Below are 24,656 nucleotides of genomic sequence, written 5' to 3' on the forward strand. Positions count from 1 at the left end.
AAAGAATGTTTCAAAACCGGGGTTTTTTCTCTCCGAATTGATAACCTCCTCGTTTGAAGTCGGTTAAAAATCATGATTGTCGTTCCTTAAATAGCTCCTTAACCTTATTGTTCAAAAATATTTTCACTCTTACGTTATGCCAAAGTAACTAGGTATTCCACGCGGACGAAGTCGCAGGCAAAAGCTAGTACTTCTATAAAGTTTATGAAAGCAGGAAACTACGCTGAACAATCTTCCCAAGTAGTTGTTTCTTAACAAAAATTTCGCGTCTATACGCTAATTTTGATAGTCTGAGTGTTGTGTTTGCTTAATTGTATGAGATACAGTAAGCACGTGTGGATTTAAACTTCAACATACACTTTCACATTGACATTAGTCAGTAGAATGGCGTTCACATGTAACACATTACACATCGAAAGACGCATAAAAAATTAGGTTATGAGAATTCTCCGTTACGGATGAATCCCTTCACCATCCGCTGAATTAGAGCCATCCGCTGTGGACAGCGCTGATTTTTCTTTATAAGCTTTATAAGCTAATATACAGGGTGGCCCATAAGTCCTTTGATATGAAAAAAAATTTATTAAAATAAAACTAATTACATTATGAATTAAATTTTTATTTACATAAAAAGCTTAAAAAACGGGAATTATTTTTTGAAAATAACATCTCCTAAATGTAATCCGTTGCGATCACGGCACTCTTGCAAACGACGTCTAAAATTGTCGATGACTGCGCGGCACGTCACTGCTGAAATGCTTGTCATTTCTCTGCGGATGTTTTCTTTTAGGGCCTCAATTGACCGCGGGTTTGTGTCGTATACTTTAGCCTTAAGGTAGCCCCACAAAAAAAAATCCATCGGGGTCAGATCTGGACTACGTGGAGGCCAGGAAATGTCTCCTCTCTTAGAGATAACTTTGCCAGGAAAAAGTTGACGGATAACGGGCATAGCAGTGTTAGAGGTGTGAGAAGTGGCCCCATCCTGTTGAAACCACGTCCTGGCATTAAAGCCTGAAAAGTTTTGCAATTCTGGTATGAAAAACTCTTCGATCATAGCCACATATCGCTCCGACGTAACAGTAACTGCGCGCCCTCTGCCATCCTCAAAGAAGTAAGGCCCTAGGATACCATGGGCTGACATAGCGGCCCAAACAGTCACTTTCGGACTATGTAAGGGCTTCTGATGCTTAAGTTTTGGATTGATGGGGCTCCAATAGCGGCAATTTTGTTTACTAACATGCCCGTTAAGATGGAAATGAGCCTCGTCAGAGAACATTATGTTATTGAAGGAAGTAAGCCGATTCAACATTTCATTCGCATAATTTTGTCTTTGAATACCGTCAGTTTCCTTTAATTCTTGAACCAACTGAATTTTGTAAGGGTGCATATGTAAATCTTTCTTCAAAATCCGTTGTAACGATGTCCTGGATACGTTTAATGCTCTGGCGCGCTTACGAGTTGACTGTGTCGGATTTTCGCGAATAGACTGTGTCACTGTGTCTATGTTTTGTTCCGTACGTGACGTCCTTGGGCGACCCAACCGCGGTTTATCTAACGTCGAACCGGTCTCCTCGAACTTAGCAACCCAGTTCTTAATCGTTTGAAGAGTTGGAGTGTCGTCAAAGTTGTGTAAACCTTTGTGTTCTCGAAATTTACGCCGCGCAACGGTTGCCGAATTGTCGTTTTTATAAAACTCGCGCACACAAAACGCACGGTCCGCTCCGGTAAAACGCTCCATCGCGACTAAATTCCCAGAAACCGAAGTTACTCCCCCCGCTTCCCCTGCACCGCTCACGCGCGCCCTGTTCGTTTTATTCAAATTTTACTTTTCAAAGGACTTATGGGCCACCCTGTATTTCGATTTAAATTTCACAAGATAACAGAAACATAACCACACGTCGTACAACGGAACAACAACGGAAGGCTCATTTTATCAATTATTTAATGACATGAAACATGAAAAGTTACGAGGGATCAATTAGTAATTCACTCTGTTTTTCAAGATCTTGCTTCGATTTTAAAAGAATTTTTACTTTCAGAAGAAAATTTGAGTTAAACTGTACATCAGATATATTATAAAACTGTTGCGATTTTTTAATGATATTTTTTTTATTTACACTTTTTATTTTATAAATGATGTAAATAAACCTACCCTAACCACTTAACCGAGATGGGTCGTACTTATAAGTTGAACTGTGCAAACGAACGTACGTATTTATAAATACCGATTATATACTTCACCAAGTCACTGTTATAAGCAACGGAAGTGTCACGATGCAGGAAAAGTCTTAAATATGAAAATATGAATTAAGGATTGTTTGATTTGTCGTCTATTGATTAAATTCTGTCAAGATTATCTGCCGAAACAAATTAAAGTAATTTTAAGAATACGTACATAATTATTAGTATGCTAGTGCCGTTATTAAGAACCTTAATAACGCTAATTAGGTAGAAGTAATACGATAAAGTTGTGCGTAAATTATTCAAATTAATTTTACTTACTTATTTATACATAATTAACATTTGAGGACGTCTCTTAACTTTTTTTAAAAGTTATTTTGATATTTTTCTGTGGTAGATCTTCGGCACTAATGATTTCTTTTTATTTTATATTTCCCAAACGTGAAAACGCATTGAAAATATGCATCGCCGGTTTTTCTGTTATAACTTAAAAGTTGCTATTAATTTAAATGCTTTAAAGAGTAGTCGATAGTTGAATTAGGACAGAGAAAACTGCTTATTCATTTAAATTCTTTATATTCTTCCTTATACACGCTTCTTTTTTTACATTCTTGAATTTTCAGCGCGTTAAAATAACTTGATCTGCTGTCGGACTTACCACTACTTCTTAGAAATTTCAATGGTTCCAGTGTAAAAAAACTAGACCGATTTTAACGATGCTCGTCTCGCTCAAAGTAAAAAACGTAAGTGGTCCAAGTTCACGGCCCGTCTGTTATATAGGTACTAGTGCCATCCATTCGAAATCCCAATTGTATTTTAGTAATAGATTTTAAATATAGATTAAATTTTTTATCGCTTGGAACGCATGCCTACTTACTAGACGGCATAAATAGTAGGATTGTAATGAGATGTCTGCGCTTAATACTTCCTTACAATTTCTTTTTCTAACCTATTATAGTAGCCTCGAGGGGTTATTTTAGGTTCACTGGCTAATAGTTGAGCTCACGGGGCTCAAACCGGGAATGTTGCTAACACTGGCCCTAGCAGGAGCAGCGCTTCGCAGAATCTATCACCGGATCGGAAACGTGACCCACTGAGAAGATCCGGCGAGAAACTCAGTGGGCTGTGTCTATGGGTTAATTTACTCGTCGAGCCCTTCGTCGCAAGCGACGGGTTCGACGAGGACGGTGACCGGATTGCTCTTGTGTTCGTTATACTCTATGACTGTTAGCTAGCTTACGAATCAAATTTTTCATTATATGGAGGGGTGAAAGGCCATTTGGTTTAAGCGAAATTTTTGCAACTTTACGGGAAAGCCATTTTAAGTTAAAAATTTCGAATGCATATTTTTAATTGAACTGAAATATTTTTAATTGAATTAATTGTGTTATGACACAAAACTTCTTCAGCTATTTGAATGGGATAAAGTTAATTGAAGTTCAATTAAAAACATCGAATTGTTGATACTAATCTATAATTTTATTATTGTTATAAAGCTGAAGAGTTTGTTTAGTTGAACGTGGAATCGCGGTAGCTACTGGTCCGATTTGAAAATCAAAATCCTTATCCAAATAAATAAGTTATTCATTACAAGTATTTAATTTAAAAGAAATTTGCCTTTTACATCATTTGATTTCAATGAGTATCTTAGATGATATTGCAGTTTTAAAATAACATCGCAGCAAAATAATGATCACGCGCGTAATATCTAATGATAAGCTTCACTTCAAGATAAGCTTTGAAAATTGTAGAGTTTTCGCGATTTCTCCAGGATCCCGTCATCAGATCCTGATCCTGATGATTACAGGATCATTCCTTTCGAATAAAAGAAAGAAAAATGAATTATCAGAATCGATTCAAGCGTTCTCGAGACATCGGTGAACATACATAGATAAAAAAATTATGGTCGAATTGATAACCTCCTCTTTTGAAGTCGGTTAAAAAGTGTGATTTTAGTACCTTAAATAGCTCGTTATCATTTATTTATTCAAAAATATTTTCACCTCCTATGTAAATGAAGTCGCTGGTAAAATTTAGCGTTATCCCAAAGTAACTATTCCACCAGGACGAAGTCGCAGGCAAAAGCTAGTACCAAATAAAACGGACCTTTAATAACAAAAATAAATATCGCGTATTATGTCACTTAAACTAAATAGCCTTTTACTCCTTGATTTTTATAAAATTAGTAGATTTTTTGTTAATAAAAATTTTACGATAATTCACGCAACAAACAGGTACCTTATTTAATACCCCTTCAGTTTTTACGGCCAGTGACCATGATTTTGGTGATCCTCGCTTCATTAAGCGAAATACGAAGCGAAAGTAAAGAGAAGAGTTAAACGTACACATGTCTATACTATCTAATCAAAGTGTACTTAGAGGCGATTAAATCTGGCTTCGTCTTCTCAATTATAATAACCTAAACAAAATTTAAATTGCTGCTTAATATTAAAATATAAAAAGAGTGTAATTACGAGAGAGAATTCGTATTAATCTAACGTTGCGTTACAGTTATTCGGGTCAACGAAAGTGAACTGTAATTAATTTCATTTCGTTGACATATTAATAACTAAAATTGAGTCGACTACTATCAAAGCCGGCAATCTGACTTTTGGACAATTATTGGTAAATCAGAAAAACGAATTATTGACTTTGTATTCCATTGGCAGTCACAAAACTCTTCGGAACGACATCTTAGATAAATAACAGGTTAACTATTAACCTTTATTTAATGCAGGTTTTGTACTGTATTCTTTGAAGGAGACGATTATATTCAAATCAATCTGTATTGACATATCAATAACATTTTTTTGTCCAAATGCACAGATTGCCACCTTTGATAATAGACGACTCAATTATACATTCTTGGGTCTGCATTTTTGGCATACCACTTGGTTCAGCTGTAGCCAGGGTGTTATGATGGCGTTTTTCACGATCCACTTTGAAGAATGAGAAGGTCAAAGTCAATTCTATTGGACTAATACAATAACGTGACTGATTTGTGATATAAATATACATAACAGTGGTACCCTATATATCCATACAGATGGGCTTACATTACAACTATAATCACCAGTATTCTGTATCATATAAAGTGTATTTTACTATACGATGTTTTACCCTAAAAGTGATATTTTTGTGTACCGGTGATCTAATATGTTCTAATATGATATACTATAATATGATTTATTATGTCGAATCGTACTCAGGGAACATTTCTGAATGTCGAAGTAATAATGCAGACTGATACTCAAAAATACTTATGTATTAACTAGTCCAATTCTTCTACGTTATTTTAAAGTGATGTTTTGATACAATAATTGGGTTTTGGTAATTAAATATGAGTCGTCTATTATCAAAGGTGGCAATCTGTGCATTTGGACAAAAAATTTTTATTGATATGTCAATACAGATTGATTTGAATATAATCGTCTCCTTCAAAGAATACGGTTCAAAACCTGCATTAAATAAAGGTTAATAGTTAACCTGTTATTTATCTAAGATGTCGTTCCGAAGAATTTTGTGACTGCCAATGGAATACAAAGTCAATAATTCGTTTTTCTGATTTCCCAATAATTATCCAAAAGTCAGATTGCCGGCTTTGATAATAGTCGACTCATATACTCTATTCCAATTACGAAGTCCCTTTTGACACTTTTTAGAACGTTGACGTTCTTGACGTTTCGCATAATCTCTTTATATAAAAATGAATTGCTGTTCGTCAGTCTCGCTAAAACTCGAGAACGGCTGGACCGATTTGGCTAATTTTGGTCTTGAATTATTCGTGGAAGTCCAGAGAACGTTTAAAAGGTGAATAAATATGAAAATGCTCGGAATTATATAAAAACAAACAATTTTAGTTTTTTCTTTGATGTGTGCCCTGTCGGGCGGATTCCTTTTGTTTTTTTAAAGTTTATTTTATACAAAATCGAAAAATCGATTGAGGCGCTACGAAGTCTGCCGGGTCAGCTAGTTTGAAATAATAAAAATTTTTTTGTTCATGGTCGTAAACATTATTTAAAAAATACACAATCAATCTAAAACATTACACAATTAATTCACACCACAATAACATAATAATAAACATCTGTCTCATGAGACTTCGTAATTGGAATAGAGTTATAATATGATAATTTCTTAAATGATTGTGTTCCTATAATTTTACATTAGCGCTCCTGATCAAGCGTTCTCATGCGTGTCTTTTATTCAAGAGGTTACAGTTTACTGTCCTAGTACACAATCTAGAACCGGAAAATATGAAGAATATAAATAAATCTTATGAAAATCTTGACTGACATGATGATGACATATTAAATGTTTTTAAGATGCAAACAGTAAGATGGTCACATCTCAGCAAATAAAAATGTAAATTCAATTAAAAAAAATTTTTTTTTGAGGTAAATGATATTATACGTTATTAGTTTCTGACTTTTCGAATTCTCAGAACGTATTAGATGTGTTTTTACTAGTTTATTTCATTTCGTATGAGTTCGTTACACTTAAATAAAAGTAGTCCAATGTTAACAAAAAGCATGTCAAACTCAACACATACAAATAAAAAGTAATTTAAACAACAAAACAAGTGGGTAACACTTTCTGTAAGTCATTGTGAAAAAAGTCTAACGCACGATCTTAAAGTTAATTCTCCATTTCATTTTGAACTCATTATTGTCGGTGGTGCCGTTATTTCACACTTACATGTCGATACCAAAGATGGTTTTCTGTAGATTGACACACAGATTCAACTGCAGTTCTTCATTGTGACTAAACAATACACATGTTCTATCTAGCCTCATCGGTGTTTTAAAACCATTTGGGACAATTTCAAGGAAACTTTTGAACCGATATTGTTATAGTTTTCGCGCAATGAATAAAATTGCGCCAAAATAATTGACGGCTCAATATTATTTTATTTTTATTGTTTACATTTTTTTTTTTCTTGTAATACATTTTGTAATTACAATAAACTAAATAAACTAAAGCTACTAAACAAAAAAACAAGAAAATTGATAGAATGTTACCTATACTTACTATCACAGATTTAATTAACACTACTGTTACGGTTCTCTAACTGTATAATAGTTTACAGTTTTCGTGGTCACGAATAACTGACACGAATGTAAATAATAGAATGACAATAAAAAGACGCGACATTAAGCATCGCGAACACAGAAGAAAATTCTATAATCTAGATTTCATGATTTTGTAGGAATACATAAATTAAAATGTTTCTCTTCGGGGCTTGTCAAGAAGTTTGGTCCATTACCATCGAATCTCGTGTAAAGTGAACAAGAACGTACTTACACTAATTCAATGTTTCATGCTGTAAAACTTAGTACTATGCAGGGTGCATTGGAATCATTGCCGAAAAATTAAGACCAGTATTAGAACTAAAACTTCGTGGAGGTAATTCTTAAGTCGGGAGTATAATTATTATTGTAACAGTGGTTGTACAATACAATTGAGACTTATTTCTTAAATTTTCGCTGACTTCAAAGTTTACGTTGTCGTCGTAGAAAGAAAATTTCAAATTCATTTCTTTACGATACTGAAAGCTAAGGAGCTCTCTTACTTTATAGTTTTCACTCTGTTTTTTTTTTGTTACAGAACAATGACGAACTCTTCGATTTTTGGGGCCGAGTTCATCAAGACTAAATCTCTCGAGGAAGAAGATTATGTGACATCTTTGAACAGCACGGAAAGAAAAAACAGAAATTATGAGTATGTAAAACGAGTACTTTTCTGAGCAATTTTACATATTTATATTATTTTGTTTTATTTGGGCAAAAGCAATCAATTTGTAATGATGTATTTAATCATATATTATAGATCTCACAACAATTTCAATGTTAACACAAATTGACAGAATATACATTGGGGATATTTAAACGTAATGTTTTTTAAAGTTAAAATCGACTTCCAGATTTTTGCTCGTGTTAGTCTGTGCGATTAGGTACCACTAATCCGCCTATAACTGCCGTGTGTGTAGCAGCGCGTTTCGATGTGAGGGGTAGGTTCACTAAGCAATAAAAAATGAATAGTAACCAAACTCATTTTCTACTGACAGATGGCAGATTGTCTGGAGAAACGTATTGGCTTTCATATATCTACACGCTGCCACCTTGTACGGTATTTATCTGATGTTCACAGGGAAAGTTAAACTATGGACAGTGGTATTTGGTAAGTCAGTTTCAAGTTTAAGTAAAAATAATATTATATAAAACCACTCTTAACTATTACTCTCTACTGTACCCACCCTACTATCTCTAACTTTTACAGTTTCTAAAGTAATTCAAGAGTTTATTTGAAACAAAAACGACTAATTGTACCTGAAATTAAAATTCAAAACTTGAAATTCGTTCACGCATACTACAGTATAAGCATTAATTTAAATTGTAACGGTTCTGATCTTTAACAGACCGGAATAAGAAAATTTATTAAAGATTCTATGATTTACATTACAAATAGCCTAGATGTCTCAGCCTACAGCTAGTTGTCAGCGTGACTGAAGTTTTAAGCGATTTTAATGATGAAAGCATGATTAAGCGGCCTTATGCTGCCATGTTTTATTTCGGAAGTTTTAAAAATTGCGGAATTTAAAATTTGAAAAATTGTGCAGAATAAAAAATAAATTAGAGTTGCTTCTTAAGTTTTTAAATCTCATTACTGTAAAACTTTCCAAAATTCGTTTGAATGTAAAACAAAAAATTAATTTGGAAAGCATAAAAAAAAATTAAATTTCAAGAACAACAAAAAACTGTGTGTGTGTTTGGTTATTGGACAACTTCCTTCCTTCCAATCGTCAACACCGCCATCCACCCTAAGTAAATATTTTCACAACGGAAAACATTGTTTTTGTTTCTTTTATTGATTAGTATTATTTTATACAATAAATTAGGGTGATGGTACCTATCCGTGTGTAACTCATAGGACGTCTTACCACCAGTAATTACGCAAATTATATTTTGCGGGTTTGATTATTATTACACGATGTTATTCCTTGGTTCTTTGTGTTGTGCTCAAAGGAACATTCTTAGTTGTAGAGTATGGTGTTATTAAGAGAATTAATTACCTTCAGCTTGTTTGATCTTTTCACCGCAATATGGCTCAATCGTTAGATAGCTAACACCACATCAAACCATCACTGAAGCCGACTATACCCATGTTGTTCCTTACTGACTAATTCAAAACCTTCGAATATTTTTCTAATAAAATACGTACCTATTTGACAAATGCTCACGATTTACCTCCATTGTGAATGAATAACATCTATATATATATATAAATGAATTGTTGTTCGTTAGTCTCGCTAAAACTTGAGAACGGCTGGACCGATTTGGCTAATTTTGGTCTTGAATTATTTGCGGAAGTCCAAAGAAGGTTTAAAAGGTAGATAAATGTGAAAATTCTCGGAATTAAATAAAAATAACAACTTTGTTTTTCCTTTGATGTGTCCCCCATCGGGCGGATTCCTTTTGTTTGTTTTAAGTTCATTTTATACAAAAGTTTAGGTCTTTTATTTATCGATTGAGACACTACGAAGTCTGCCGGGTCAGCTAGTCGTGTAATAAAAATGAAATCCGCAAAATTATAATTTTCGTAATTACAGGTGGTAGAAAATCTCGACTCTAGTAATTTTGAAGTATTGGTTGATTAACGACCAGTGTATCTCTTATAAGTCATCTTTTAAAAAACCGTAATATGGTTCGGGGGGCTAGTTTCATTTCGTTAGAAAAAAGTTTTTACTTTCAATCAGGCTTCCTTTAAATTCTTTCCTTCAGTGCTATATAATCATATTTTCAGCATGAATACTCCGAGAACAGTCAAATCAAATCGAATCAAATCAAACTTTATTAGCTAATTAATACACGGTTTACAAAGTTGTTGATAGTTATTTTATAGAACAGCGTGTTTCTACCAGGTCGGCGTGCAAATATTATTCAAAATTATTTACAGTAAACGCAGTCAGTAAATATATTAATTAATTAAAATATCAAACAACAAAATAAATTAATTGAATAAGATTTAGTTATTTATGTCATAAAACGAAAACAAAGAACAGAAAGAAGTGAATTTAAAATTAACATAATGATTAACTGTATAAATACATCTTAAGGTTAATAATTTTTTCAAGTTCTTTTTAAATAAAAATAATTCAAATTTATTAATTAAAAGTCAAATCGTTTTCTGTCAAAAGTACACATAGTCTACTTTATTATGTCTGTCAAGATCCCGGTACACATACATTCGATTAATAAAAATATTTCACTTGGCGCTGTACTTACTTTGTGTAATTGTAATTACAGCAATATAATTCTCTTTATTACCCCTAATATTAACACTATAAACATATTTATGAAAGATTGGCGCGAACACATTAAACTCTGATTTTTTTTGTAACATTATTTAATGTTAGTCTGGTATAAAACGGTTGACCCACTCTTAGAACCGTAACGTCTGATGTGCGGTAATGACTAGCTCGTGGCAATAATGGGTAGGATCGTGGTAAATAGCTATACCAAAATTGACTCCTATAATTAGATGATTTATTCATTAGGCCACGGATGCTTTCTAAAAGTAGACCAAGACTTTTTGATCTCTTGTTTACATTACGTTTTGTCCACTGAAGTATGAAACCTAAGGTTTTTGTCTCACAATATATTGTTGAATGTAGCTGTCAGTTTCACTTTGCTGTCGGCGGTGGGAATAACTGCAGGCGCGCATCGACTTTGGGCACACAGAGCATATAAAGCGAAATGGCCGCTACGTTTGTTCTTGGCGTTACTGCAGACGATGGCCTTCCAAAATCATATATATGAATGGGTACGCGATCATAGGTAAGCAATAGCAGAATATTTAATTATTTTTTTTTTATATCTGATAATTTATATGTTTTTTTTATTTTATTTTTATTGCTTAGATGGGTGCATGAGCTCACAGCCCACCTGGTCTTAAGTGGTTACCGGAGCCCATAGACATCTACAACGTAAATGCGCCATCCACCTTGAGATATAAGTTCTAAGGTCTCAGTGTAGTTACGTATGTATGTTATCGTAAAAACAGAATTTATAAACTAAAATGTATATATATGAATGAAATGTTAATTATTTTAATCACAAATATCAAACAAAACAACATAATTAATGATTTATTAAAGTGCCACAATAAAAAAATTATTAACAACATGATGGGTGAATGACCTCGCGGCCTACCTGATGTTGAGTGATTAGCTAAGCCTTTAGATATCATGATACTGATGTAAATGATGCCATCAACCTTAGGACATTCAAAGACAGACAAGGACAGTCAATTCAAAGTCCCAATTGAACCGTGTGATGGCCACCCCACCCTTCGAAGTGGAACTTATGACTTCTGCGCGCTATATATAGTGAAGTCACATATAATATTATGATTATGATATTTTAGATTTTAATTTACCCGTGCATGTGTGAACTCATAGTATCTACACAATAAAATCAAAGCAACAATCTAATTTACGTACGTCTTTAACTCTCTGACTAATTCAATCGGCCACTTCTAAATTTCAGAGTTCATCATAAGTTCACGGAGACTGACGCTGACCCTCACAACGCTAAACGAGGATTTTTCTTTTCTCACATGGGCTGGTTGATGGTGAGGAAGCACAAGGACGTCTTCGAAAAAGGTGCCGCTGTTGATATGTCGGATTTGGAAAAGGACCCGATCGTAATGTTCCAAAAAAAGTGAGCTTCAAAGTTTTATCACCAAATAAATTTATCCGTGACAATGCTGTAATCGTCAAAACTATATTTAATGTCTTGTGAACTACGGTTAGCGTGGTATGGACATGTGATGCGTACAGAGAAGATTCACGTGATTTGGAGTTGTATGGAAATGGTAGTGCAAGATAGAGGGGGAAGAGGTCGACCGAAGAAGACACGGATGGAGTGTGTGAATGACGATATGAGAGAGAGAGAGGAGTGAGTGTTGAGATGACGGCTGATAGAAGAGAATGGAAGAGAAAAATTAGCTGTACCGAACCCACCTAGTGGGATAACGTGGAGAAAAAAAAAAGATATTTCAACATGATATGTAGTCTCTGCTCATAGATGTCGAAACCCTAAAGAAAATAATTTACTGGTAGTAGGTGTCTTGTGTCTTCTGAGTCCGCAAGGGTCCGCACTGCCCTGGCTATTTCTGCCGTCAAGCAGTAATGTGTTTCGGTTTGAAGGGTGGGTCAGCCGTTGTACTATACTGAGACCTTAGAACTCATATCTCAAGGTGGGTGGCGGAATTTACGTTGTAGATGTCAATGGGCTCCGGTAATCACTAAACATTAATTGGGCCGTGAGCTCGTCCACCTATCTAAGCTTTTAAAAAAAACGAAGACCCTACATATACAAGCGTAAACTAAATTGTTATCTATGATTTCAAAGACGACGCCTTTCTTTTTTTCTGCCTAGTTGTAGACTATGAAAACGTAAGATTTAAGTTTAAAGAAAATTAATTCGTGTTGCGTCAATTTGGATAGAAATATTGCCCTTTGTAACTTTCCTTTTTTATTTAGCGTAATGTTATGTTCCATTATTGTACTGTAGAATAACTAAACGATCTTTAAGGAAGCAAGCCCGCTTAGACTTTCGCTTGTTTCTCTCAGAAGTGTGGCATTTTTTGCCCTCGAACCGGTAGTAAGAGTTTCGTTTAAATACTAAAGTATTTTAAACGCAGCAAGTATGCATTACAAAGTTACAACAAATTACGAATTCAATTCTTGTAAAATGCGAGTATTATAAGCATGTTTGACTTGGCATTTATGGTTTAGCATATTTATCTCGTTAATTGTGTTCTGAATTGGACAGTGGGATAACGATTATTGTCAATGAGGAAATTTTTGAGGTCCGTCAAGTACGTTACACCCGCCACCGGAGTAGAGGTCATCCCTGCCTCTTGGAATCACTGTATCAATCCACAGCGCCCTAGAGAATTTTTACCACAGGTGAATTTTCAGGTGCTTCCTGAGTGCTGAGTATTATTATCTTTAAATGATAAGAGTGTTAAGCCGTAAGCAGTAGCTAAAACTTCACTTTCATTTTGATCGTGTGCTGGTCTGCCCCCCTGGTCTACGAGCTAGTTTTTCAATGTGGCATAGTAACAAGTGAACTGCGCTCTACTTTGGATCTACGCTAATGAATAAGATAATTACGAACTTTCAAATGGTAAAATTTATTCTAAGCTTTCGTGATATTGTATAATGTAGATAAATCATAAATACTTTTAATTGTGGTAAGAACGTAAAAGTAAATAAATTATGTTATATGTATTCATATATCATTTCGGTTTTCGTGAGTCGTGGACATAGTTAAAAAAACTTATACGGTGTGACTGGCGTAGTCGTTCGTGACCACAAAAACTGTAAATGATTCGATACATCGGATATATTTTAGTGATGTGGCGGGTAGGCATGACAGAACACAAGATGACATATGCCTGAATCTTGCTTACGACATTTTCAAGATAAGCTTGCTAATATAGAAATTCCGAACAACATCATTCGGATCGTCGGTCTACCGAGCAACTTCACCAGCTCGGTGGAAGATTTTCCCTTTGTCGTTAAACCCTCCAAACTGGTGACCCTGACGTGATTTGAACACATTAAAAAACGCGAGATAAAGGCGTAAAAGTAATTTTATTTATGTCATGTACTTTTTCTTATTACTTAGACTGATGATTATGACTGGTATTAATTGACTACCCGACCCAATAGGCAGCACAATATAAGTGTCGCCAGCGAAGGGAGCGTCTTAAAAAGATTAAGATGAACTGTGTGAAAGAGATTCAGTGAGAGTAGTGTATGAGTGCAGAAATGACGTATCACAGGTCTGATGGGAAAAAGTTGACAACACATACATAAGGGCAAGAAAAAGGTCGTGAATACAGCTACCCAGCTTGACTCCTTGAGACATTATATCTGAGTCTCAATTGTTTAGTAGCAAGGGCGGATCCAGGGGGGGGGTCATGGGGGTCATGACCCCCCCCTGAGCTGGTTCCAGGACCTAGGTGGACCACATATTGAACATAATGATTTCAGGACACAATACTTAGTCTGGCCATAAATACTGTTACAATTAAAAATAAACAAAATATTACATTTGAATTTGGAATCTATCATTTTTATATGATTGCTCATTGCGTTTTCTCATTTTGGCGCTAATGCATTGTACAATATTTTGCGATATTAAAATGGAGTGGGGTGATAAAGAAAACCGAATCGCTGTGATTGCATTACGCAAAGTACGTATGGAGCCAAATGCAATTTTTAAAACTCTCCATACGCTTGGTATTAGTAAAATGTTTGTGTACCGGGCTATTAATAGGTGCAATGAGACCTCCTCACTCCTCTGTTTGTGACAGAAAAATATCTAGCCGTCCACGTAGTGTTCGTACGAAAAAGGTGGTCAAAGCAGTAAGGGAAAGAATTCGAAGAAATCCTGTCCGAAGGCAAAAGATTTTATCTCGGGAGATGAAGATAGCACCTAGAACCATGTCGCGTATTTTAAAAGATGACTTAAGACTTGCAGCCTTTAGGAGACCTAGTGGTCATTTCTTAACTGATAATTTAAAAGAGAATAGGGTGGTAAAATCGAAACAACTACTGCAACGGTACGCAAAGGGAAGTCATAAAAAAATTTTTGTTTACGGATGAGATTTTTTTTTAAATTAAGCAACATTTTAACAAACAAAATGACCGCATTTATGCTCAAAGCTCTAAGGAGGCTTCCCAATTAGTCGACAGAGTGCAACGTGGGCACTATCCGACTTCAGTGATGGTTTGGTGGGGTATTAGCTATGAAGGAGTGACTGAGCCATACTTTTGTGAAAAAGGTATCAAAACATCGGCACAAGTGTATCAAGATACCATTCTTGAGAAGGTAGTGAAGCCCCTTAACAACACCATGTTCAATAATCAAGAATGGTCCTTCCAGCAAGACTCGGCGCCAGGTCATAAAGCTCGGTCTACGCAGTCTTGGTTGGAAACGAACGTTTCGGACTTCATCAGAGCTGAAGACTGACCGTCGTCTAGTCCCGATCTTAATCCGCTGGATTATGATTTATGGTCAGTTTTAGAGAGTACGGCTTGCTCTAAACGCCATGATAATTTGGAGTCCCTAAAACAATCCGCACGATTAGCAGTGAAAATTTTTCCCATAGAAAGAGTGCGTGCTTCTATTGATAACTGGCCTCAACGTTTAAAGGACTGTATTGCAGCCAATGGAGACCACTTCGAATAAGCTTTTTATACTTTAAATTGTTTTATATTTATGTATTAAACTAACACACTGTAAAAGTAATAAATGTTATTTGCAATAGATTTTTTTTTCCTTTGTTTCAGTATTTATGGCAAGACTAGGTATATTGTTGCTCCTTATATTGCTCCTTAATTAATTTAATATAATATAATAACTTTGTATGATGGCAAATGTTTGGGAACGAACGCATCGAAAATTTGAATTTTACCGCGCCACACTCGCGCGCGCTTGTCGACTACGTAACGTCTAGCTAGGCCTAACCTCAAATTGAATCCTAACCTCAATCGGAATTATTCGGAATCGAAACGACTAAGCTTCAACATATCATAACATAGTTCTAAGTTAAAAAACTAAAATTTCTTTATACCTTTAATGTGCTTATAATAAAATACCTACTTTTTACTTGTATCTATTGTTATCAAAATTAAATTATAAGTTCTTGACTTGACCATGACTATGTGACCCCCTCCTGGCACCAAAGCTGGATCCGCCCTTGTTTAGTAGATTGTATTACGATTTAAAACAATACAGTCATTTTAATTTTCAGAACATATCTATTCGTGATGCCAATTCTATGTTTCTTATTACCATTGTACATTCCCGTTTATTTTTGGAACGAAAATCCATGGTCCTCGTGGTATGTCGCATCAATGTTTAGATACACGATCAGTCTTCACTTCACGTGGCTGGTTAACTCCGCCGCACACCTCTGGGGGAACAAACCATATGATCAGTAAGTCTTTTTAATTACCTGCTACTTAATTGACTGAACTTATTAGTTACGACTGTGAATTAGTGCAAGGATGAGCGACACGCGGCCCGGCAAGCATTTCTAAAAATGAATTTGTTTTATCGAATTTCTCCCATCGATATATTGTTATAAAATTAATTTTAATAAAATGGTAGTAAAGTAAAGCAAATGATGTCTCTGTCGGGAAGTGCCTACGTATACTCGCGAACAATTATTTTCAATCATGAAATTAATCAAAAATTACCTCTGATCAAGACCGAGTGATGGACGAATAGAAAGCTGCGTACGTGTAGCTAGCTACCTCATCCATTCAGGCTGATGATCAGCTGCTTGTATCGAAAGAACAGTGCTAAATTTTTCATTAAAATTTTCGAGTAAATTCGTTTTTCTGTTCTTTTCTTGTTTGTTTTTATCTTGCATTAAAATTTGTATATGAAATGTTAACTTTTTGTTTTAGTTTTATATTTTTTTATTCTAATATTTATTATAAATAAAGTTTCTTAAATTATTAATAAGAGTCAAACAATGAGCGGCCGGCAGAAAAAAAATTAAATTTAAAATTGGCCCATTAATTAAAAAGGTTGCTCACCCTTGAATTAGAGCATTAATGATATGAATTTGTAATCATACATTAGTTAAAAACTATATTAAAAACTACATAGAACTATAAAAATATATGATTCTCGTGTCTATGACTTTGTTTATATTTCTAGACAAGCTCTAACAATTGTAGCCAATTAAAAAAATATACCCTTATTAAAACGTAATAAAAATTTACAAAAAATTCTAATCTGTTAGGGCTATTTTGTAGAACCGAAGAATACATTGTATTCTACCTGACAGAACATTTGGATTGTCTAACAAACCTGGTTTTTTTCGGCTTAGCCATTTTCAACTCGCAAAAACATAACAATACTAATAATAATTAAAATTAAAACTAGTTTTAGCCTATAGATATCAAAACGGAAATACGGGCACTAAATTTAAGAGATAAGGTAATGGTCTTAATTGTATTGTATTTACTAAAATATAATAAGTATGTACCAAAATGAATTTCGAGTTGATAATTTTCTAATGCGCCTCCTTACATTATTATAGCAATTTTTGATAAAGTTATAAATTACTCGCTATTTCAGATACATAGGAGCAACCGATAACAAGACTGTGGCGATCTGTGCTTTAGGCGAGGGTTGGCACAACTATCATCACGTATTTCCCTGGGACTACAAAGCGGCCGAGCTCGGAGACTACAGCACCAATTTATCAACCGCCTTAATTGACATCGCTGCAAAATACGGTGAGCCTGATAACGCTTTTCTTAATTACGCTGATGTGTTTCTATTTTCATTATCAAAATTCAGCTCAAAGTGTGAATTTTCTTGCAAAACTTGCCTTAAAGTAGTATATAGCAATGCTCTCTCAGTTCAGAGTGTCCACTGTTAGGAGCATGTGCCGGTATACTAAAACCAGATATTTCCTAATTAGATCTAGCTAACCTTGCTTATGGTTTGGCCAGCTATTTTGTACACAATTACCTATTTAAATTCAATTATTTCAATTATCTATTTTCATGCTGTTTATAATAACATCGTCACTGCATACTTTCGTAATTCGTAAAGACTTTGATTAAATTTGACTTTACCAAGATGGGTAAAAAAACGGCTTATTTGATGACAAGAAGAGTTTACAACAACGTGGTTGCCGTTGCCTGTGTACCTATAGTTAGAACGTTGATCGTGTTGGTACAACCACCAACCCATTATCGAATGCATTATGGAGAAAGTAGGCCCGATAGTGTTTTTTTTTTGATAAACTGTCCAGGCCACCATACACTATTTGAGCGCCTTCGAAGGAGACCCTAGAATTCCATGGCAATTGCTTCGCAAGTATTTACTGGTGGTAACTCTTGTGAGCCGCACATGTAAGTACCACCACCCTGCATATTTCTGCCGTGAAGCAGTAATGCTCGTTTCGTTTCGGTTTGAAGGATGGGGCGGCCGTTGTAACTATACTGAAACCTTAGAACTTATGTATATTTCAAGGTGGGTGGTGGCATTTACGTGGTAGATGGCTATAGGCTCCGGTAACTACTTAACACCAAGTGGGCTGTGAGCTTGTTGGCCGGGGGCTCGTCCACCACCCATCCAGGCAATAAAGAGTAAAAAATAAAAACGATAGCTTTTTTTGATGAATCGTGGTATTCAAAGACACTGGCAACCACAGTCATAAATGAAATCCTACCTAAAATCGTGTTTTAAACTCATTTAATTTATATAATTATTTTTTGTTGTTTTCAGGCTTAGCTTACGATTTGAAGACGGTATCTGAAAAGATGATAAGGAATCGCATTAATCGAACAGGCGACGGTACCCATCCTTGGGCGAAACAGAAGGCAGAGTTGGAGGAAGATCATCATCATCTAGAAAACCCTATATGGGGCTGGGGCGATAAAGACATGTCAGACGATGATAAGAAATTGGCGGAAATTGTTCACAAAAAGAATGACTAGATTTAAGCAACTCAAGCGTTTCTGAAGTACACATTTTGTGAAGGTTGATGTTGAATGAATTTATTTCAGATTCTTTTTAAATAGTGAGATTTAGTCTTCTGTTTCTTTTTAAACAGTGAGATTTAGTTACTGGTGGTAGGCAGCTACCACCTAAGCAATAAAAAGAAAAAAGAAAAAAGGAACTATGAGGACCTGCGTTGTGAAGTACAACATTTTTAGTGTAGTAGCAAACAATAAAATGTATTTATTTTTGTGGAGTACTCATGAAACAAACGACGCGCTATTAATACGATACGATATGATCATGTAACTATGATAGGAATGTTTTTTTATGCTGTACTAGCTAACCCGGCAGACTTCGTAGTGCGCAGGGGCCATGCTAATCTTCTCTATCGTTCCAATTTTAGTATATGTACTGCCGAAGTGTCCTGGTGAAACTGGAAAGGCCTCCGGGCCACAAGTAATCCTTCAATCATAAAAAAAAAAACTTCGTAGTGCCTCAGTCGATAAATAAAATACCTAAACTTTTGTATAAAATAAACTCAAAACAAACAAAAGGAATCGGTTCGGAGGGGGGGGATACATCAAAGGAAAACAAAATTGTTATTTTTATTTAATACCGAGCATTTTCATATTTATCTACCTTTTAAACCTTTTCTGGACTTCCACAAATAATTCAAGACCAAAATTAGCCAATTAGCCGTTCTCGAGTTTTAGCGAGACTAACGAACAGCAATTCATTTTTATATATAGAGATAACACGGAAACAACATTGTGATTAATTGTAATATGCCGTATGTCTGAATCTATTTATTTATTTAAAATTTTATGTGCATTCATTAATATGATAAATAAAATAAAAATGAGCCTGCACCTGGAGACTTACACAATTTACGTTTTATCCGCTTGGCACAGGTGTTGATGTTTGGCTCACTGCTGTGATGAATGGACTTTAATATTTTTCAGCTATTGAAGTTATAAGCTGATTCAAATATTGAAAAATAAGTGCTTAACTTTCTTTAGGTTATTATTTACTAAGAGCCTTGGAAGAATTTATTTAAATTGTCAGTGCGCTTCTAATATTAATATGTAAATTGCTCAATTTAAGAAATAGGCTCTTATTGTTAGTAAAATACTCAATTTTATAAATTTATTTATTTTTTGCTTACATTGATATAAGGCTCTAAGGTGTTCTTTAATTGTAAGGTAATTGTCATAATTTCTTAATTTATATAAATAAATACTATAAGAATACATAAACTTAAATTTCTCTTTCTTCACACACACGCTTCTTAGTTATTTGCTCCATCAAGCAGTAATTTGTACATGACATTATTTGTATTTTGAATTTTCTGTCGCGGTACAGTTAATTACGTTCCAGGTGAATAAAAATAGTCACAATACCATTAAGACTTTCTCCTAAAGTTGTGCTGGGTGGTCGCATCCAGGTCATGACATCTGTGGATTCCGGTAGTCGACTAAAGTCGATTGCGCCCTAGCTCATCTATGCCAATAAAACATATCTTTACTTGTCATGCAAATTATAGCTACTACACTTTCAAACTTTGAATAGTGGTATCCAGAAGATCACAGTTAACGTATTAATATGTCCAGGAGAATCACTCGAGCCTGTTGTTCGAGGTCAAGGTATAAAAGACAAAGAAGGCGTTGTTATTTTAAAAAATCTGTAAGTTTTTCACGAATCTCCTGGTTCCTTTGGCAATGTACCAACATAGCTGACATAGTTAATGGCGATTGTGACCGTTTGCTGTGAATGGCTTGTCTCGTCTCAGAGTCACATGGATGTTCCAGATTTTCATGTTAACCAAAATATAGATCGATTTCATTTGATTCCAAATTTGAAGTCAAATTGTTTTTCTGTTAGCCAAAAGATAAAATAATTTCAGTTGGTTCCAATTTACATACACGTTTAAAAATTCATTGTATTTTCACTTCATGTTAATTCGTCATAGTTTCGTAACAACCAGTTTTTACCTTTCAAAAGTGAACTTTCTTTTAATTATATTACCAAATTGGTGTTTTTAGGGAAATGTTAAATAACGACTTATGTAACTATAATTATTTAAATTACTCTTCAAATCGTTTTTGGAGAATCAAATTAACTTTTTATTAACTCTTACTTAACTAGCGATTTAGGTTGAATATTATCGGCTACCCATTTTTTTCTTCTTACTATTTTCAATCTAGTGAGCTTAGTGCGAGTTTTTTAACTACTCGATCGCCTAAAAGTTTACTAAACATTTTTTTTTATTTGTATGGAGTTGGAACGGCTCTAGGGACATACAAACGAGAAGTTAAAAAACTCGCACTAAGCACACAGAAGGGGCTTTAAAAAAACTGAACATTCAACAATGAAATTTTTCATCCAAACCTTAATTTTGAGCCTATATCGTATCTTTGAGAAAATAAAACCAGTACTTGTTTCTATTAAAAGCTTTCTTAATAGTATCTTGTTTAGTGCAGTTCCAGGAAAGAATAAATCTGTCGTTTGGTCATAATTAAGCAGACATTGATTAACACGCACAAATTATCGTTGTTTTTGTTTGAAACATTATAAAAAAAAATTATCATTGTTTTTGCTTGAAACATTAATACGTGAATTATCAAATGTGATCAATGTGTGTAGAAAAGTTATAGAATTGTTGGTACCTATTAAATATGTTTATTGAATTGCAGTCATTCAGGTGTTAAGATACCAAATACAACAATGAAATCTATATATTAATAGGTGAAGCAAAAACTTTGTATGCCTTTTTACGAAAATTGCGCGGACCTAGGAGTATGAAATTTTCCACACCTATAGAGAATATAGAGAAAAAGTGCACAATGCTAATATTTTTTTAAAATAATGCATAAAAGATACATTAAATCAATAAAGAAAACATTACACACACTACATACCATGTATTTGACGCACACACGCATGCATACTATTTTTGTCAAACTTTTGCTCTTGACGTCTGTGGTCAAATTGAGTATAGATTAATAATTGTTTGTCTTTATTAATATTTTTCTATAGTATAGTCTTCGCGTTGAAAATACAATCATAATAGTGTAAAAACTTACAATTCCAATTAATTATAGTCGAATTTCGACTACTGCGGGACCTCTAGGTGAATATAAATGTACATAGCATAAAGTGCTAAATAATAAATGAGATTATTATAAATTAGTGATCAGAAGGATGACGATAGATAAAACACTTTCACTTTTTGATTTCATAATTAAAAACGGAAACAGACTTGCAAACTTGAATAATAACCAAATTTCTATCAGCGCATCCATAGGTAAGGAGAATTAGCAAAATTTTTGACAAAAAGTAATAACATTAAATTAGGCTTTCTTTAAAATTACATCAAAACTTATTTCAAAGTTTAAAATATCCTAAAGAAGCAACGCCTTTTGTATTGCCGTTAAATAAGACTAGCTTTAATAAATTACTTATATAGATAATAAAAGGTAAGTTATTTGGCAATTTATTGGCATGTTTGTCTTTTCCTCTGTATTAAGATTCAATTTTTACGAATCTATCGCCATAATAATCTTTAATCCAATCTGAATTTAGTTCATGAGCGAAGTGATGATTATCATTTTCAATAACATATTCTTCAGGATATTCTAACTTTTCTGGTATATCATATTCAAGATCGTCGTGCGCGTGATGTTCTGCTTTTAGATTTACTTTGGCACGCTTTTCGTTCTTGTAGCCTTCGTTAACATATAAAACTTTGTGCTCATATCTGTCATTAAATGCATTGTTCCTGAGAAGTGTGAAAACAGCGCCAGTTAATGCCATATTATTCAAAATCCCGACAGCAACGGTCATCATTTTTAATGCTGGCAAGACAAATGGCAGTACCGCCGACATGAGAAGACCCGGCAACAATAGAAAAGGTACTATTTTGTAGAATGTTTTTTGCATTTTTTTCATACCGCGGCCTGATTCTCCGTCGTTATCTGTAAAATAAAACAACAAAAATTTGTCAAAAGTGAAACCGAATTCATGCTTAATTTCGCTCCACTTTCATTCGATTCTTTTCTAATGTTAAAATGCTGTGACAATACACTGAGCATTTATTTACACTATAAAATCTTTTACAAGTAATGTATCTTCAAAATTACTCTAATCAGGTACTCATCGATGTGAATTAATACGGTTAATTATATCACATCAACACTTAAGCTGCTCAAAACTACGATAACTATTTAAGTTTTCGAAAAGTTGGAAATAAAATAACCAACACTTAAATTAAACCGTAACCGATTAAGCCGTAAAATTACAATTTATGGCAAATATTGACATTCAAATACAGAAATAATATCATTGATATGTACTTTATAAGTGTTGTTTCAGTGTACGATGTTTCCTATTTCATTTTACATAATTATCAGAAACATAATTTGGTCAGCTATTAAATAACAGATACTAAATACCTAATTTAAAAAACAGCGGACACATCAAAATAATTGTTTTGTCAAATTTTCTGGTTTTTAAACATCTGATATTCTATACAAACGGCAGATTAGGTACGATACAATATAACTTACTTGAAATCACATCGATGTTCAGCGTTCCGTTGCCTTTTGATCCCAACTCAAACTTGTAGCCGGGAACATTAAATAACATAGTACGATACTGCAGCAATTGCTTGGTATCGTCACAAAGTTGCGAATACAATTCATCATCGGACCAATTCTTATATGCCTTCCAAGAAAACCCTTGTATATCCTCGGTCAAATTGAACAATGCGTTATTATCTCCTGCAAAAGTCCTGAGAGCCTTTTCTGCCCGCCACAGACTGAATGCGTTTAAGCATTTCGCTACGCCTAGTTCGCGAGTACAATCTAAAACGCGTCGCACAGGTGTGTTTGTCGCATCGCCTACGATTGAATGTAGTACGCGTGACGTGATTGTCTGTTGGAATGCGCGCACACGGCACGACCACGCGAGTATGAGGATAGCGGCAAGCACACGCATCGCTGGTGGTGAACTGGCCCGTTTCGCTGCCCCTCACTTCGCGACTCGCAACATTTATGGTAGGGACATTGACATGACTACCAGCGAAAGCGTTTGCTATTTTGATCTAGTCTGCTGTTTCTTGATAAACCTTTCTGGTAAAAAATGTTTGTATTAAATTATTGACGTAACCATCAATGCATAAAATTATTTTTAATTGCATGAAAAGCTTATAATTAGGTATATTATAATATTAATAATATTATTAACGCACAGTCAATACAAAGAGATTCGCAATATTTTTTGTAAATAATAATATGTTAAATTATAGTTATGTTTTTTTATTGCCTTTGTAGGCAGACGAGGATACGGCCCACCTGATGGTAAGTGGTCACCGTCGCTCATGGACGTCAGCAATGCCGGGCGGGGTCAGAGCCAAGCCGCTGCCTACCAAAATATGTGTAGTAAATAATAAGAAAACTTTAGTATAATTTATCATTTAGCTATATAATAAGATTTTCATGTATTAAGTAGTAGGAAGTTTTATCACAAGATTTAATACAAAATAATATATACGCATGAATATATGGACATATATGTTTTGTTTCCAATCTCTGAAACGAAGTAATATCAAAATAAACCAAAAAGAATTGTAAGAAGCGAGTATTTGTATTTTGTAAAATCTGTAACAAAACGGTTGGCACCACTGTCCAGAGCTACTTAACTCTGACCGATATGTGTCTTTTAATCTGTTCTGGGTATTCTCATACACAGGACAAACCCCGCAGTCATCCAGTTCGCCCAGACATAGACTCAAAGATAGACATGAGGGTCCTGCAAAGGTATGCCTTACTATTCAGATCTTAGGCATCTTAGGTATTGGCTTAGTCTCTTCGGTGGTCTATAAAATGTACACGAAAACTGTAAAGTATTGGATACGTCGGATATAAT

General features: G+C 34.5%; 2 protein-coding genes and 1 pseudogene across 2 annotated transcripts in view; 1 reads left to right on the forward strand and 2 right to left on the reverse strand.

The window, feature by feature from the left end:
• Positions 1-19,987, forward strand: part of LOC114244719 (acyl-CoA Delta-9 desaturase) — a 37,673-nt gene extending 17,686 nt beyond the window's left edge. The window contains exons 2-8 of the mRNA XM_089731702.1: positions 7,789-7,902; positions 8,249-8,361; positions 10,856-11,018; positions 11,730-11,903; positions 16,015-16,200; positions 17,355-17,515; positions 18,516-19,987. Coding sequence (XP_089587828.1) covers positions 7,793-7,902; positions 8,249-8,361; positions 10,856-11,018; positions 11,730-11,903; positions 16,015-16,200; positions 17,355-17,515; positions 18,516-18,727 — 1,119 coding nt within the window. The 5' untranslated portion in view covers positions 7,789-7,792 and the 3' untranslated portion in view covers positions 18,728-19,987. The remainder of the gene's footprint in view (positions 1-7,788; positions 7,903-8,248; positions 8,362-10,855; positions 11,019-11,729; positions 11,904-16,014; positions 16,201-17,354; positions 17,516-18,515) is intronic.
• On the reverse strand, positions 19,092-19,156 carry LOC114244847 (U6 spliceosomal RNA; annotated as a pseudogene).
• LOC114244698 (uncharacterized) lies at positions 19,849-23,758 on the reverse strand. The gene is made up of 2 exons (XM_028176584.2): positions 23,297-23,758; positions 19,849-22,705 (listed from the first exon to the last, which is right to left on the reverse strand). Exons 1-2 carry the CDS (start codon positions 23,724-23,726, stop codon positions 22,254-22,256), a joined length of 882 nt encoding a protein of 293 aa, XP_028032385.2. The 5' UTR covers positions 23,727-23,758; the 3' UTR covers positions 19,849-22,253.
• Positions 23,759-24,656: the final 898 nt, after the last annotated feature.

Source organism: Bombyx mandarina, chromosome 12 (genome assembly GCF_030267445.1).
Source record: "Bombyx mandarina strain Sakado chromosome 12, ASM3026744v2".
Classification (NCBI taxonomy): domain Eukaryota; kingdom Metazoa; phylum Arthropoda; class Insecta; order Lepidoptera; family Bombycidae; genus Bombyx; species Bombyx mandarina.

Excerpts from the sequence above, each read along its gene's own strand:
- LOC114244698 (XM_028176584.2), bottom strand. The coding sequence starts at position 23,726 with ATGCGTGTGCTTGCCGCTATCCTCATACTCGCGTGGTCGTGCCGTGTG. Across the intron at positions 22,706-23,296 it reads GAACATCGATGTGATTTCAA|ATAACGACGGAGAATCAGGC; the intron begins GTAAGTTATATT and ends TTTATTTTACAG.